The 16791-nt window shown below is 44.5% G+C and overlaps 1 protein-coding gene and 1 long non-coding RNA gene across 3 annotated transcripts in view; one reads left to right on the forward strand and one right to left on the reverse strand.

The window, feature by feature from the left end:
• The window catches only part of CDK4 (cyclin dependent kinase 4), a 304146-nt gene extending 298603 nt beyond the window's left edge, over positions 1-5543 (reverse strand). Inside the window, exon 1 of one of the 2 annotated variants that reach the window (XM_078688767.1) lies at positions 5361-5543. Coding sequence is in view for 1 of the 2 variants with exons in the window: in XM_078688760.1 (XP_078544886.1) it covers positions 4756-4875 (120 nt within the window). In the remaining variant the exon portion in view is untranslated. Of the gene's footprint in view, positions 1-4755; positions 4896-5360 lie in introns of those variants that run through there. The other variant, XM_078688760.1, reaches the window with a different exon arrangement.
• Positions 1-16791, forward strand: part of LOC144829538 (uncharacterized) — a 401983-nt gene that overhangs the window by 92764 nt on the left and 292428 nt on the right. The window lies entirely within an intron of this gene.

Raw genomic sequence — 16791 nt, forward strand, 5'->3', positions numbered from 1 at the left:
CCGTGGCGGCATTGCCGCCACGGAAAGGAATCTAAATGAGGCCATCCTAATATGGCTGGCGGTGTCTGATAGACACCGCCAGCCATATGAACCCTTTTCCGCACCGGCCGCAAGGCGACCGGGGCGGAAAAGCGGCGGACGGTGTTTCCGTCCACCGCGGTCCCCTGGCCATTGTAATATGGCGGGGGGAATTAGGTGGCGGACGGTAACGGATGTCAGGCAGATCGCCACCACCTGCATGGCGGTGGCGATCCGCCCGACATCCTAATGGGCCCCTTAGTGTTGAGATTTTTAGGTTTGTATTGTGGGGGTTGCCTTTTGAACTGCCACTCCTCTGTCCTGTCCTTTGTCCAGGAAGTAGTCTGTCACAAAAGGAGCGACTGCAAACTCGATAGCCCACACACAGACAAAAGGAGTGACTAGAGGATCACACCTCAATGTCCGTCTCACTGATCTACGTCCATCAAAAGCTTACCAAGGCTTCAAGACCTATTATTTGTGATTCCTTATCAGTCTACCTGAAATGTGCCCAGGCCGCATTGACCAGTGACCTTTACAAACTCATAGGACCCTTTTGCAGTGCACAAGAGAGCACCACTCTTCCTTCTTCCAGTGCGTCCCAATCACTTCTCAGAAATTCACAAATCTGCTTGGGCTGGCTCATCCACCCCCACATGCGTCTAAGGCCTAGGGCTTCCAACATGGAACCCACAGGCCTCCATACTGTGCCATATGCAGGCACACATACAACATGTACATGCACTCATGCTGACCAGCACAACATACTAATTTGGGAGAGTTAGGTGCACAGCAGTGGAACTTTACATGAGGGGAACAGTAGGCCCCACTTCAGTGCCACAAGTAAAAAGGCCAGTTCACTTGTCACAACAAGCATTGGCAATGCAAATAGTTCTGGCTGAATGCTGTATAGTGATGTGAAGCATTACAAATAGACAGCATTGTAATGGATATGTATTTGTGCTGAAACAAAGAACTGTAGGGTAATATTGGTGTAGGTTAAATGGTCAGATAGATGACAGTTGCACTGTCAGGGAAGACCTAAAAATTAATTTAGGTTAATGATGGCCCTCCTTGCATCTCTGCTGCTGCCAGAGAGCAACATGTAAATGATCTAGGGCCAGATGTAGGTAGGCTATTACCGGTCGGTAACGGCCGAAATCAGCCGTTACCTACCGGTAATAGACTTTTGAGATATAGGTGGTATATTTACGGATTCGTTAAATAACGAATCGGTATTTACCGATTCGGTATTTACTGAATCATCATTTACCGATTCGGTATTTACCGAATCGGTAAATGAGATGCAGGAAGCACTGAAAACAGTGCTTCTGGGCTTTAAGGATTCGTTATTTACCACCAACTATTATATTAGTTGGTGGTAAATAACGAATTCCTATGTAAATGCAAATATGTGCATTTACACCTGTGCCATGTGACAGACATACATGCCCTTAGGGCATGTATGTGTGCCACATGTGCACACAAGCACTAATCAGGGGTGCAACAGGGTGTCAAAGTGACACCCTGCCACTCTTGACTTTTTACCAATTTTACCGAATTGGTATTTACCGATTCGGTAATTGACATTCATTCCTATGGGCCTCAAGACCCATAGGAATGAAGGGCAAATACCGAATTAGTAATTACCAATTCGGTAAATACCTAATCTTAACGATTCGGTATTTTTTACCGACTTTTTACCTAGATTGCATTTACTGATTCGAAAATCCCGAATCGGTAAAATTCGGTATTTTCGAATCGGTAAAATACAATTACCTACATCTAGCCCCTTGTTATCTAAACCACTTAACTATCTCGACAGTGTCACGTATGTACTTCTGAAAGTTCAAGCTCGGGCAGCTGGATAAATAAAATGCTCACAGCTGGGTGGAGGGCAAGCACTTTTTGGTGGAAGCCCACAACCTCTACCCAATCAAAACATGTACTCCTGGCTCCCAACATGTGGGCAGAGCCAAATCACCTCTCTTTTGGTGCTCATATAATTGCCTGGTGACATCAGTGCTAACAAGCGACACCATAAAAATGGTATATATTGCCACCACTGCACTCATGTTACTTAACTCTGGGCAAGGGTAGCAACCCTTTACCACTAGCAGGCTATCACTCTGAACAAACTCCTAGTCTAACAAAACCACAGTGTGTGAGACAGACTTAAGTTATGGTGCACAAGAATGATCCATGTTCGCCCTTAACCAAAAACCGGTACCAAGTTTTCAGATATCACTGCAGCTGGGACACTTATGGCAGGGGTGCAGAGGTCCATTACCTTGCAGAGTCCCAACAGAAGAGTACTTCACTACAATGTCCTCTCTAATCCGCTCCTCAAACACCATCCCACTGCACAAGGCCACATTACACACTGAAAGGAAAGGTGCCCAAGGATTGCAAACAACATCTGTACCTCAGTGCAGATACCAATGGGCAGAGAAGGTGTAAAGTACTCTTACACGTCATCGCAAATCTCAATGCATAACTAGATGCCAATATGAAATATCTTTTCCATTAGCAGCCAAAGATGTAGTATTCTTGCGGGTTGTGCCAGTAGAAGCCCAGAACATCAGGATTCGACAAATAAGTGAAATACTCTAGAGCTAGCGTTCAAAAATTCCTAATTACATTTTCAATCACAGTTCCACTTGAAGAGGCAAATTTGACAGCTTACGGTATTGGCCTTTTTCAACAATCCCATCAAAAGTGTCAAAAGAATTGGGTGGGCAACTGAATATTTTTACCAAAATGAATGAAAGGAATGGTACGACAAACAAATCAAGCGTTCAACAAAAGGCATTTTCCAATCAAACATAAATCCTGCTTGGCTTGGAACACAATGTAAAAGCGCCTAACAAACAGTTTAGTGGAGATGTCACATAAAATAGCCACACTCATGGCTACAATCGCTATATTTGTGCATTATAGTGTGTAGATGATAAATCTAATCAAGATTTACATTTGAGTACACAAGTGGCAATTCACATGCATACACAAAAAAATGGCAAACTGTTTACACACACACACTAAACGTATACACATGTACACAATCCTGGCAACACATCGTGCCCTGACCACAATCAACGTACTTTATGGTTCTTGGCTTGTCTTGCTGCCTGGTTATTTAGCCGCAGCAGGGTTGATGTCACCGTCTCCCTGCTGCTGTGTACACAGGGTGAACAGATGGCCCCCTTTCTTCTCAAACCAGGCCACCCATCACCAGCAATTTGCCCAGAAGCGAGAGGCAGAGGGAACTTGTTTGTGGGGAGGGGGCAGGGGAAACCCTCAGCTCGGTCTGACTCAGACCAGAGAAAGAAAGGGTGGGGTCAGACCAGTGCTGAATCAGCTGCAAACAAAGATATGTGAAAATGCAAGAAAAAAAAAGCAGCCGCCTAGTCACTTCCAAAGGCCACATGGCTCAGCAGTGCACACACGCAACCGAACACGTGCTGGAAGCTCTTTGTGCACTTAAAACAGAGCAACATGCCAGATATATAACCATGGTTTGGGTTTGTGAATATTTCAAAACACTTCACGTCTTCAGCTATTATCCTTTCCTTTTTAAGTAAGTTGTGCGCTAAACAGGGGCTGTGGTTTCGCGAACTGCAAACTTTAAATATACACTAGCTGGAGTTACAGAAGTTGCACACGCGCTGCCAATCGCCCCATGTGAACCCTTCCTTCGCCGTGAATGCAGGAGCAATCCAACAGCCCTGAGTCAGCAGGCAAGAATTTGCTAACTTTCCTCCCTCGCTTTTGCACAGTAAATTCAGACAAGAGGACAAAAAAAGCAGGAGTCGAGAAAACCTGCACCGTGTCTGCTGCAAGCCACGGTCTCCACGGCCTGCCCATGCGACTGTGTCTGCAAGACAATGTGCGTGCTTCAGTTCGACTCTGTCAGTGCCAGCTGCTACAATTTAAACTCCGCCATGTGATTCTTAAGTCACGAGGGCACTCATTTTTCATCAGCAGGTTTTTATTTACAACGTCAGTGAATTCTGGGATTTTTAGTGTTCCTTCAGCTAGTTACATATACTGTCACACCTGAGGGGGAAAAAACGGCTTGCGCAAGTCATGGAGCGGAAAAGGTGTGCCCTCGTAACATGGAGTAATTTGGTAACCTCGCCCCACATACCTCTCTGAACGTTCCTGCGCTTTATTGACCTTAAGGCCTGTCTACTTATTCCCTTTGCTTTTTAAACGTCGCAGCCACTTGCTGTTCTGACCTCATACTGTGCCAGATTCTCTTTAAGCGTGTCCCCTCAAGGGCTGGAATTGGGATTTGTGTATATGCTGGAGTACAACTGTGACTTTCCTCCAGGTGCTTGCATGTGTCTTGTGCTCCCTGTCCGAGATTGCATCTCTGCTGCATCCCCCGACTAAGTGCCTCGGGCAACATTATGGTGACGTAAAGCGCTATAAAATAATAAGCCATACAATGTTAACATTTCTACTTGCACCGGTGTGTGAGTCGGCACGAGGAGGTGGTGCCTGTTGCCCCATGCCCATATCTGCCTGTGCCTGAATGCGGTGGGGTCTGTTCCTCAATGTGCCTGCAGGTGACTGAATTCATTCCTTGATCTGGTTCTGCCCACTCCGCACGTGTGCAAGTGACGGTATTCATTCCAACCCAAGTGCCTGCGTGTAATGGTGCCCACTCCTCCACGTGGTTGTGTCCATGTGCCTTTCTCTATCATTCCTTTATGTGCCTGCTCGTTCACTTACCCGTCTATAAACGACTGTGTCCAGTCCAGGTACTTTCTGGAGCACGTGCTGTCTCTGTGCCTTCCCATTACCGGCCAGTGTGTCCCACAAAGGCGGGGGCTGGGAGGGGCAGGCATGCATGCTCCGATCACACAGGCATTCAGTGCAACCTTTGGAAACCCAAATACGAAGCGTGGCTAGATTCGCGCAAAATAAAAATGTTCGCTTCTGCTACAGTAGTTACTCAGGGATCGATCACCAACTGCACGAGGAAACGTGCTTTGACGTAATACTCCCCCCATACCCACGCTAAAGGGAAGCGCATGGCTTTTTTTTTCAGAGAGATCCTGTTTGCCCCTTTGTTTTGTTGAAGTGAGCAGTTCCTAAACAAACAAAAAAAAAAGCACTCAACTGTCTGGCTAGGCACACGATTGCACCCTGCCTCTGAAAAAAGTTACCTAAGATTTGCACCCTCCCCCTCCAGAAATGGAGACCTTTTGGAAAGTGAACTGTAATCGATGTGTTTTTTTTCTATGGCCAGATCATCTCAAAAAGCCTCGGTATCTCCACCCTGCGTTTATAATATGAGTCGAGAAGGAATCATTTTGGCAAAAAGGATCACTTACTTTTATTAAGAGGAGAGGCTGCTCGCAGCCATTTCCATCGCATGGCTGGTTCCCCTCTGTCTCTCCTCTTCTCCCCTCTCTCGCTGTCTGCTCCTCCCCCCGTTTGCAGTTCGCTGCACTGTTACTGAGTTTGCCAGCTCTCTCCGTGAAAAGGAGCAGTGCACTTCCTGGCTCGAAAGAGCAAGTCTGCAAGAAGAGGAGGAGGAGCGTCTGGCTCAGCCCCGCCCCCCGATTGCTGTCATTCATGAAACAAATTCTGTGCCTCCTTACTCCTCGCTAAAATGCCTCGGAAGCTCTGCAAGGCAACGATGCATCTACAAATGCACGCCTGAAATATATAGTTTATTTGGACTGTGTCGTTTAAATTTAGCCAGAAAGCAGCAAGGCCGTCCCCCTATTATGCTCACAGACACCGAAGTAGTACTGGTCCTACAGGTGAATAGCTCGTTCGCTCCTATTTTTCATCTTTGTTATTTAGAAATTTCACGTTCGTGTTGCCATTATCAGTTCTGAGATGTAGTGCCCAGTAAGCGAGGACAGGAAAACCAGGACTGAATTAGGGTGACCATATAAACCCATGCTATCGGCCCTATGTATATAGAGATAACTCTAATCACTAGTATATGCAGTAGACCTTTGTCCTATCTACCATTCCTATGTGACTCTTAGAGTATATCCATTTGTATCCCTTCCTTGAATGCTCCTCCTTGTGTGACTATAACTTTTACATTTGCAATTTTTTTCCGTTTGTATCTTTTATGCAACGCACGTAATCCCGAGTCCTTATGTATCGCAACTGGTTCTTATGTGAAGCGTTCTGACACCTTCGGGTAATGTTCGCGCTATATAAAATCGTATTAAATAAAAAAATGGTTTCTATTTAGGGTTGCAATTGGGTGGGCGTGCGCTGAATAATGAAGTCCAAAGATTCACCAGGTAGTTTTACTTTAGTTCCTTTATTTTATATTCATTATCAAAACAGAGCTTTAAATGCCAGCTGGAATGTAAAGCTCTGTTTTGATAATGAATATAAAATAAAGCAACTTAAGTAAAACTACCTTGTGAATCTTTGGACTTCATTATTACGCGCACGCCCACCCAATTGCAACTTGAAGGATCTGGAGCACAGTGGCGCCAATAGACGGTTGATGCCAGGGCTGGTTACATCGGATCATTGGGTTTCAGAACTGGCATGAGGTGCCGAATTGTATAGTCAACCATCTTTTCATTCTGTAAATATTTGCTGTAGTCCTGATTAATTTCCAAATCATGGAGATTTTTAAAGAAAAGACCAGTACTGGAAAGGTTTAGCCCAAGTGTCATGAGAAGACAGAGGCGTAAAGTAAGGTGCATGGTTCATGCATCAAATATGGTCATTTCAAGCCCTTGTTGCATTGCTGCCAACAACATGCCCCAAGTCATGATGGGGTAAGCGCTTTTCTTTGTAACCATTTTGGGCCCACAAAGCGCTATCTGATGAATACAAGTTCACAACTGAGGCTGATCAACAAATCAATGCACTTAAATGACGAAGCACACCAGGCTCCACACAGAAGACAGGCAGTGGTTAAGTTCTCCTATAAGGAGAGGATCCTAAATCCCCTACTCTGCACTAGCAAAATTCAAACATTTGCTACTCCTACACATAGTTCTTATAAAACAAATTAATCAAGTTAGAGTGAAAAGATACAGTCTTGAATTAATTCGTTTCTGATGATCCTCCACAATACAGCTTCTCTCAGCATCCTTCAAATTTGCATTTTTTTCCAACAAGATACATTGGATTAGCCTCTACTCTGCACATGCTTTTTTATATTCAATACCAATCAAAGTATTCTGCAATGATTACAACAAAGGAAAACATGAGAAAGTAAGAAAACAGAACACTGTGATGTCAGCATTGAAATTCAGCTTGCCTAGAAGGAAAAGTTCATGCCATGAAATTAGATAGCAACCGTTAGCCATTTTAAACACAGGTTCTACATTAGCTATTGTCGATCTAAACATGAATAGTACACATTTACTAAAATTTGAATGTTCATATGATAATGTCAATATAATGCAAAAAACATTTAATATGAAAAAAAAACTTTAATGGTGGCTGAAACCAGTCATGGTATTTTAGCTAACAATGCCAGGTACCTAGTAGGCCCACACTTTGCAGTCCAAGTAAGAGGCATAACACATTTCAGCCAGACTCATCTATGGATTGAAAGGCTCAGACCACATCACACTGACCTTTAAAATCACTCCACTAGTCACCCATCAAAGAAATAATTGATTTCAAAATTGCCTGCTGGGACTGAACTACATTTCAACTGGGATAGGATTGTCTTGTGCAACATGAGGAAGCACGTATCTCTGTCCTGATTACCTGATTGTATATGAAACTAGTACCCTGACTTTTATTTTGGTCTTGGCGTCATGCTAATATAGAGAGTGTGCATCCATCCCTGATAATACAAGGTGCAGGACCTGTCCATTGACGTCTGTGTCAGGAAGAACATAGTCTATGGGCCCCTCTCATTTAAAGTTCTGCTGATATGTGAAACCCATAACCTTGCACTCAATATTTCATTTGTACGTTAAATGTGTGTGCATAGTGCATGTGTAGCACATGTATGGTAGTAGGACTCCTTGTATTCCATGAGTCTTGGTACTGGAGCCAATGGGATCAATTTTGGATACCCCTGTGTTCAGCATGGCACAAGACGTAGGGTTAGGATAGCTTCCCCAGATAATGTGAGTGTAATTCCTGTATTGCTGTGGCTGAAGGATGGAGATCCGTACACTGAAGTGACAAGGAGGGAGACAGGTTCAGCTTTCTAAAATCCACACATTTTCATTCCTGTTAGCAAATTTTGCTATTTACTTCTACTTGAGCACTGACGTTTAGTAGCTGGTAGAGGTAAGGGGTGAGAGAGAAGTTTCTGTTGTTCGAGGGGAGGACTTATCTAGGTGGAGCCTATCCCTTTGTCTATCTCAGATAACTGCTTCAGGAATGTGATGGAAGCCAGGTGTACGAAACTCATTCTTCGTTGTGTCCTAGTTTTGGATATTTATGTTGGATCCAGTACTGTTGCACTAGCTGTGAAAATCATCACTTTGCAAAAAGGCTATGTCTCCTGAGCAGTTTGGAAATTACATATAAAAGAGAACCAACTCAAACTGTGTCTAAAGCGGGAAGGTGGACGCTCTCCAGAAAGTCGAGAATAGTTTTTTGAGATATTTACTTGCTCTCCCACAGAGCTCCTCGAACTATTGCTGCCATTTAGAATTTAGAATTTAGAATTGGGAATGGTACATATATCAGATACTATTAGACTTCAACCAATTCTTTTATGGCACCGTGTCTGGACATCCCCAAAAAGCGAACTATCCCGAAACCTTCTCCGTGACTGCCTTTTGCTTGAAAATAGGTATAAGATCACCTGGATTGTCTATGTAAAAAACTTTCTTTATGACCTGGAGAAATATTACCTGTCTCCATTAACTATATCAGAAGTATCAAGAAGGTCTCTAAAAAAGATCTGTATGACACATTTGGAAGAGCTAAGACTAAATACAGAGGTTGGAAAAAGCACAGAGCAGCATATTTTAACTATTCAAACTACTTTATCTATGCAGCCTTACCTAACATATAAGCTGAGCAACTATGAGAAATTTTTACTGACCCGTTTTAGGTTCAATATTTTCCATCGATTGGTGACGTTTCCACAGGTTAACGACTGGTCCAAGAACCTCTCGGTATGTACTTGCGATGATGCTTCCTCCCAATCTTTGATACATATTGTTTTATTTTGTAAATTTTATAACGAGCCCAGGATAACTTGGATAATACCAATTTTAAAAATGTCGGTCCTGCGTAGATGCCGCCCTGCTTTTCTTGCCCTTCAAATTCTGGAAGAGGAATTATATGCAAAAAACATTGCCTGCTTCCTTAAGTTCTGTGTTAAGCATAGAGCAAATCTTGGTTAAAGTCACTTCTGACCCATACCACCCAAAGTACTTGGTGTCACCTCATAAATTGATCCATCGACAATTTTACTGTATTTTAAACTGTTTTTTTTATACTGTTTTATTGTGTACTGTGACGTTTTTATATATGTTGACACTCTTGTATTTTTATAAGAACTTTTATGGTTTTCTATGAAATTTAGAAACCGAATAAAGGAATTTTAATTGAATTGAGTGTCTAAATGCTGAGGAAGTGGCTTTGCATCCCCTGTATAGAAAATGTATATAAAAGTAGGACCCAACCCCCCCCCTTTTGTTCCCACTCTAAGACCTTCATGACCAAGGAAGGGATTGCTCCCCAAAGTACTCGGACAGCTGCTTTGTGACCAAAACTAGTGTCTGCATGAAATCCAATCTCCCAGAGGTGAGGGGACGTCAGCTAATGTCTGCACCTTGTGGGATAATTCAAAGGTCTACCTGAGAACACAAAAGCCTGACTGCCTGCTGAGAAAGGGAAGCACAGTACCTAGTACTGCAGGAGGAGAGACAGTCCAAGAGGTGAATCTCATCATGTTCCCAGGGTTGCAGAACATTAGAAATAGCTGACTGCTGAGATGGAGTGAAACCAGTTCTGACCCAAAGCCTACAGGGTCCACCAGTCTCCCACTGCAGCTCACAACAAAGTATTCATTAAGTTGACACCATGCAGCCCAGCATTCCTACAATCCTAGGCCAAGTGCATAATGGTTCTGCTGCCATCCAAGTAACCCACCCAAGAAGAACCACTTCATCGGCTACCAGGGCCACACCTGTTAAAGATAAGCATCCACCTGCACTGGCTTCAATGGCAATACCTCCCAAAATCAAACACCCGCATGTGTTGGCCCAAAGGCAACGACCACCTACAAGTCTACCAAGGGCAATGCTCAATGGCTACGATCCCGCTCTATGTGGTTGGCCATGCTGGTGTCAAGCTCCTTAGTGTGAAGACCTAAATCTTGCAGCCACATGCCTGGGACTCACCAGTGTCATTGAAAAGGTAACACAATACTGTATCTGCACAAACTGAAAGACTGTACCTGAATGCAAGCAGAGGAAAATTGCTGCTGATAACTCTGACCTTATTTGGACTACTACACAGGCTTGTTGGGCTAAAATCAATCTCTACTGAATACTGATGGAAGCTGCACACACATTCTATTTGAAGGTTTAGATACAATCAGGCCAATGAAATGTAATAATTGTGGTTTTAATTTAAACCACAGCCTACCCATACAACATATGCATTGGAATAATGGGCCACTTAGGAGCAATAACCCTAAGTACAAACAAATACCCCGAGGCGCATTTTTAAATGTCAGATCAGTTCATAAACATAAATTTGACATTACCAAGCTAATTGATGTTCAGTGCCTGGATATGCTCTTTATCACTGACACATGGGCTGATCAGGCATCAGGGCCAGACTTTTGCTCGGCGGTGCCTCCAGGCTATTCCGTCTTCAGACATGACAGGAAGCATAAAAAGGGTGGTGGTCGTGCTGTTATATATCAAGACACCTAGTGGCATTTGAGACTATTCCCTCGACAAACTGTGAACTATTGACTTTTAGTTTTAAAATTGCAATTGTATGTCTTTTAAAGGAATACTAATCAATCGTCCTCCAAGGGAAAAGAAAAACGTTTTCCTTACCTTTTTTAATACACTGCTGGAAACCTACGCAATGGAAAATAACTTCACTATACTTGGGATTTTAATTATCATCTTGAAGCACATACAGATGTAAATACCAGTGCACTAATTGATACTATGATACTTGCTGGACTAAATCAAAGAGTCAAAGGCCTTACTCACCAGGCTGGCCATATGCTGAATGGGATTTTTTCTAACCATAATGCCCCAGAGATTAAGCAAATTCAACCACAGTGCTGGACTGATCATAGTGCTATCATATTTGAGCTTGAGAACCCAGTCAAAGACCAACCCAGGCAACCTAACAAACCAACAGGATCATATCCGAACTGGAAGCAGGTTGATGGCAACCAGCTTAACGATCAGCTTACCCAAACATCTACAAAGGGTCCACAAGAACATGAACTAGCCTCCGTTCATTTTAATGGATGGCTCACAGATATGGCCAATCTGTTAGCTCCCCTCAAAAAGTCCAAAGGTAATAGGAATACTCCATCCGCTCCCTGGTTTACCGACACTCTTAGACAAAAAAAAACAGATGTGTCGAAGACAGGAGCGTTGTTGGAGAAGTAATTATAGTGAACAAGGATTGGGGAAATACAAACTACTAATAGCAGGCTATAAAAAATGGATCCTATCGGAAAAAGCTATTTACTTCTCAAAGAAAATTAAGGAGGCAAAAAACTCCTCCAAAGAACTTTTTCGAGTGGTGACCAATCTGTCTATGCCCCCAGTTAGAGAAAGGAGCAACCACTTGCAGACCATCTAGCCCAGCATTTTCAAAATAAAGTTGAGCAAATTTTCACCACCTTCGATAATGGGCACATTCAAATTTGAATAAACATAATACGTCAAAGGTATCATGTCCTAATGACCCAATTTTTGCTGAATTTAGAGAAGTAACAGTAGCTGAGAAAATGATTCTTATCTCTAAAATAAGAGCAGGCTCCTCTTACGATCCGCTTCCACCCTTGTTATTAAAAAAAGTCCCGGAGGTACTTGGGTTAAGGTTAACTTCCATTTTCAACTCCATGTTTATAGAAGGCACTTTCCCTTCGATATGAAAGAGAGCCTCAATTCTGCCTCTTCTAGAAAAAGCTAACCTTGATGCTCTGGATCCAAGGAATTACAAAACCATCTTGCGTCTCCCAGTGCCAGCTAAACTGGTCCAATAAGTAATGAATAACCAACTGACCACGTATCTGCTAGAGCATGACCTACTGGATGAGGCACAGTTTCGGAACAGATCAGAGCTCAGCACCGAAACGGCGCTGATTAAGGCCTCTGACGAAATTAGGACAGTCATGGACACAGGGGGTGCTGCCGCCCTGGTGCTGCTTGGCTTGGCGACGGCCTTCGATACAGTGGATTATGAAGCCCTGCTAAAAACTTTGAATTCGCTGGACATCTCCGGAAAGGCATTGACATTGTTATCTTCCTTTCTTAAGGATAGGATACAATTGGTGGCCCTGTGGAAATTGACCTGTTCATCGTTCACACTTCCTTGTGGAGTTCGTCAGGGTTCCTCCTTAAGTCCCACTCTTTATAATGTTTATGTCTTGGAACTGGCATCCCTTATTAGATCTTTTGGGATGGCACTAACGTCATACACAGATGATACCCAAATTGTGGTTACCATTACTAAAAACACTTCACCACCAGTAAGCAGGTTTAGGGACTGTATGACAGCAGTTAGCTCCTGCATGAGCTCCCGCTGTCTTAAACTAAACCCCGGGAAAACGGATGTGATTCTATTTGGTAAATTCTCCCACTCATGGTCACAAATCTGGTGGCCAAATGATTTAGGGTCAGCACCTACCCCGGTTCCCAAAGTGAAAAATCTGGGTGTGATTATAGATCAGAAACTTGACTTTGAAGCTCAAGTCAAATCCGTGTCATCTTCCAGTTTTTTCATCGTAAAGCCATAAAAAAAATCCTACCACTGATTCCCACAGAAAGCAGGACTACTGTGGTCACATCTCTAATCCTCTCTAGACTAGATTACTGTAACAGGCTATATCTCAGCATACCTATTAAACAACTTCAAAGGCTCCAAATGATCCAAAATGCGGCCGCCAGACTTTTTTGGGGGATTCCCAAATTCCAGTCTGTGGGTACTCATCTCCAAAGATTGCATTGTCTGCTAATAATAAAACGGATCAAGTAAAACACCCTCTGCATTACGTACAAGGCACTTTAAGGCGCCTGCCCTCAGTTCCTAAGACGTTCACTGCACTGGTACTCCCCAAATAGATGCTTGAGATTACAAGGAGCAAAAGTGATACTTCCCAGAGAGTTTTTAAGTCCTACTCGGGCGGCAGAAAATTCATGGTGGGAGCTACCACGCTTTGGAACTCCCTCCCGTTTAGCATCAGAAATCTTCCCTCTCTGACACTGTTCAGGAAAGCCACTAAAACCTGGCTGTTCACTGATTAATCCCTTATGCCTGCTTCCCGGTTTGCTAGCGCCAAGACACCTTTTGGTAATTGTGCGCTGCATACATTTATAGCATAACATAACACAAAATTCAATCTTTGGGGTAATCAGTAGTTATCTGCACCTGTGCCCAGTCTATGTCTGTACCCATATCTGTGCCTGAGTTACATGAGAAACAGAAGGCGGGAGAAAGCAGGCGCCATAGGTATATCTGCGTTTTATCAGATCCTTTAAGGGGTTAGAGGATATATTACCCTGTAACTGGACTACCTTTGGAATGTATAGTTTTTAGTACCACTGATTGATTAAACTACTTTACTTTACTTAAAGACTAGCACTGGGCTGGACAATACTTTAATGTGTCTGTTGAATCTGAGCTCTTGATACCCACACTACCTCCCCGAGTGGCCTGTGACTGCTCGCCCTCACTACCCTGACAGTTGACTTGAGATTTAGGTGCAGAAAGGCTTCTACGTGGACTAGTTTGCAGAGTTATAGTGGTGTGGACCACAGGACACTGGTGGCAAACAACTTCAACCAGCTCATCAGAAGACTTATTGGACTTACTTTAGTGGAGGCCCATGTGTACAGATGCAGCAGCAGCAGACATGGTCTTGGTGCAGTTTCAGCAACCACAGCAGGAGAAGGACGCAAGCAGGCCAGGTGTGCAGTGGCAGGAGCAGCAGCAGGAGAAACTGGAGCGCTGCTTGTTACTCACAGCCTTCGGTTTCTGGTTAGCATGGCCCAGCTCCGCCTGCCCGCCATTGCCACCCCCTCCCACTTGTGTGCCCCCTGACTGTGCTCTTTGCTGATGACTGGTTCCTTTGCCACGGACGCTGTTGTTGCAGGCAATTGGCAGCCCAATCGAGGTGACTGTCGGGGCTCTAGGGGGTGGGATCCCTACCCTGCAATCACGACTAAGCCCTCGGTGATTGAGGACGTCGGGAGCAGTCCGACAACGCTGGAAAGACGGAAAACAACGTTCTCTCTACACTGCACTGCCCCTTCAGGAAAAGTTGAATATAATTACGCTGACTTCACATTCTTTTGGGCCCTCATTTCTGAACTTATAGCACAAAGACTGATGCATTTTGCAGCCGATCTCTGCAGCAGCACTTCATTTCCAATGGGACTCATGATGCAACTTGTGCTTGTTACACTTTAATCGACCCTCGAGACGACATAGTTCTCCTCGCAAAGGTACAGTTGGCTTTATTTTTTGCCTCTCTTTATTTTGTTTGTCTCCTTCTCTCATAACTAATCATTTTCCAGGAGAACCATGGCTCAAAATGGCTGGGGTCATAAATTACAATTAGCAAATCGCCTCCCCCATCCACAGACCATCACTAAGTCCGGGTAACAACATTGTCTTACTGGGTTCATCAAAACCGATATAGTATTTGACTGCCCACCCTCATGACCTAATCAGCATTATGGAAACAGGACTTATCTCCTCAGCCCCATGAGAGAAAGTGAAACAGGACAACTTCCCCTCTCACAATTCATGGAAACAGACAGAGGACTATATAGCCATTCTCTATCTTTCCTAAGGAGTCGGCCATCTTAGACTAGTCCCCCTTCAGTCACCCAAATCACATTCTCTTCAGCTTCCAACTTCCCCTCCCACACTCATCAGACCAGCACCTCAGTGCATTTCCCCCCTACTTTTGGCTTGTTCCATCCCTGCCTATATTTAAGAATGCCCGTATTTTAGATTGACTCACCCACTTCCAATTTGCAAATACAGTAACCCTTAATCAACACGGTCCTCAGCCAGCAGGGCATCCTAGACTACAGTACAACACACTCCCCTCACCTACACCACAATTCACAACATAGAACTCACAGGCACCCACACCTACAAAATCAGTTACCCCCAAACGCACTAAAAAGTCGGCCAAACGTTTCAAACACAACTTTTTGAAATCTCACCCAGAAACCCCCTTTGCAGACCCTTATTTTTCACTACACAATGGGGTCATGACCACTGATATCATTTTCTACACTAAACGCAGAGCACAATGGAGGAAAGCCTTCCTAACCTTACTCGCGGTTTCCTCCACGAGGAAGTCCGCACATGGTCTAGTGATTTCCATTGCACCATCACAACTCTTCCAAGCGACAGCAACCATCACTATTTACAACAACGGTACTATTCTCACTCAGTCCACAGACCATAGTCTTAATCTATTCGATAACATATTTCCCATTATTAAAGAGCATGTCTCCAATCCACCTACTCCTTCCCAACTGACCCCCACTCCTAGCACCCAAGACACTACAATGCCAACCCATTATCCCACCCTCCCACCCCTACCCCCTTGCTATCTAGATGCTCAGAGCCCCACGCCTCCCTCAACCCTTCTACCCCTCCCTACAACACACGTCTCCTCTCTTCACCTAATCCTTACTTACTTCCTACTTAAACTAATGTAACAACAATCTCACCCCTTATTCAATCTGTTAGATCCCCCGGAACCACCATATCCCCTCCCACCCCTAGTCCCCACTCCTCCCTCACCATCCCTCCCCCTCCCACCCCTAGCCCCCCCTCCTCCATCACCATCCTTCCCCCTACCTTGGCACTGCCTCATAACGACACATCCTTCCCCCTCACCCCAGTATTGTAGTCACTCATGTACCCACTATAGACACACCTATCACACCTCCTCTTCCACCACCACCACTCCAACTACCTATACATCCATGCCTAATACATACCCAACACTCTACTCATCACCTCTCCTTACTCTTCCCACGCCTTCATCAGATCTCACACCGAACCGAGCCAAATCTCCCCAACTTATACCACGGTCTATCACCCCCACCACTACCGTTCCAAACACCACTTTGGACAAGATTATGTCCACCCTTCTACAAATCAAAGAGGATCTACATACTTTCATAGAGTTATTTTCGAATCAACCCAGGAACCCCTCACCCCTCAGTACCCTCTCATCCTGCAAGCCCCCACCCATCCTACACTCTCACACAAACACAACCCTCCTTACTGGACCTCAATTACCGCCCGTAATTCTGCCACCCGCCCTCTGCGAAGCATCAATCCACTTTCGGGGTACGACATACGCTCCCTCCTACACTCTTATGATCCCGCTCCCACAACCACATAGCCACCACACACCTTCCCATCCCTACTATCCACCCCAACCCGCACAGGTCCCCCACACAACACAATAGAGGTACCGTCTCCAATAATCTTGAAAAAGTCACCCTCACTCTGGACCCCTCCTCCCTCGTCACTCCGCGGCTCAAATGCACACTACTAAACTGTAGATCTGCCCCTAGACACACATCTGACATAGCCGACCTCATTATCGCACTTGAA

This window comes from Lissotriton helveticus, chromosome 1_1, assembly GCF_964261635.1.
Source record: "Lissotriton helveticus chromosome 1_1, aLisHel1.1, whole genome shotgun sequence".
NCBI lineage: Eukaryota > Metazoa > Chordata > Amphibia > Caudata > Salamandridae > Lissotriton > Lissotriton helveticus.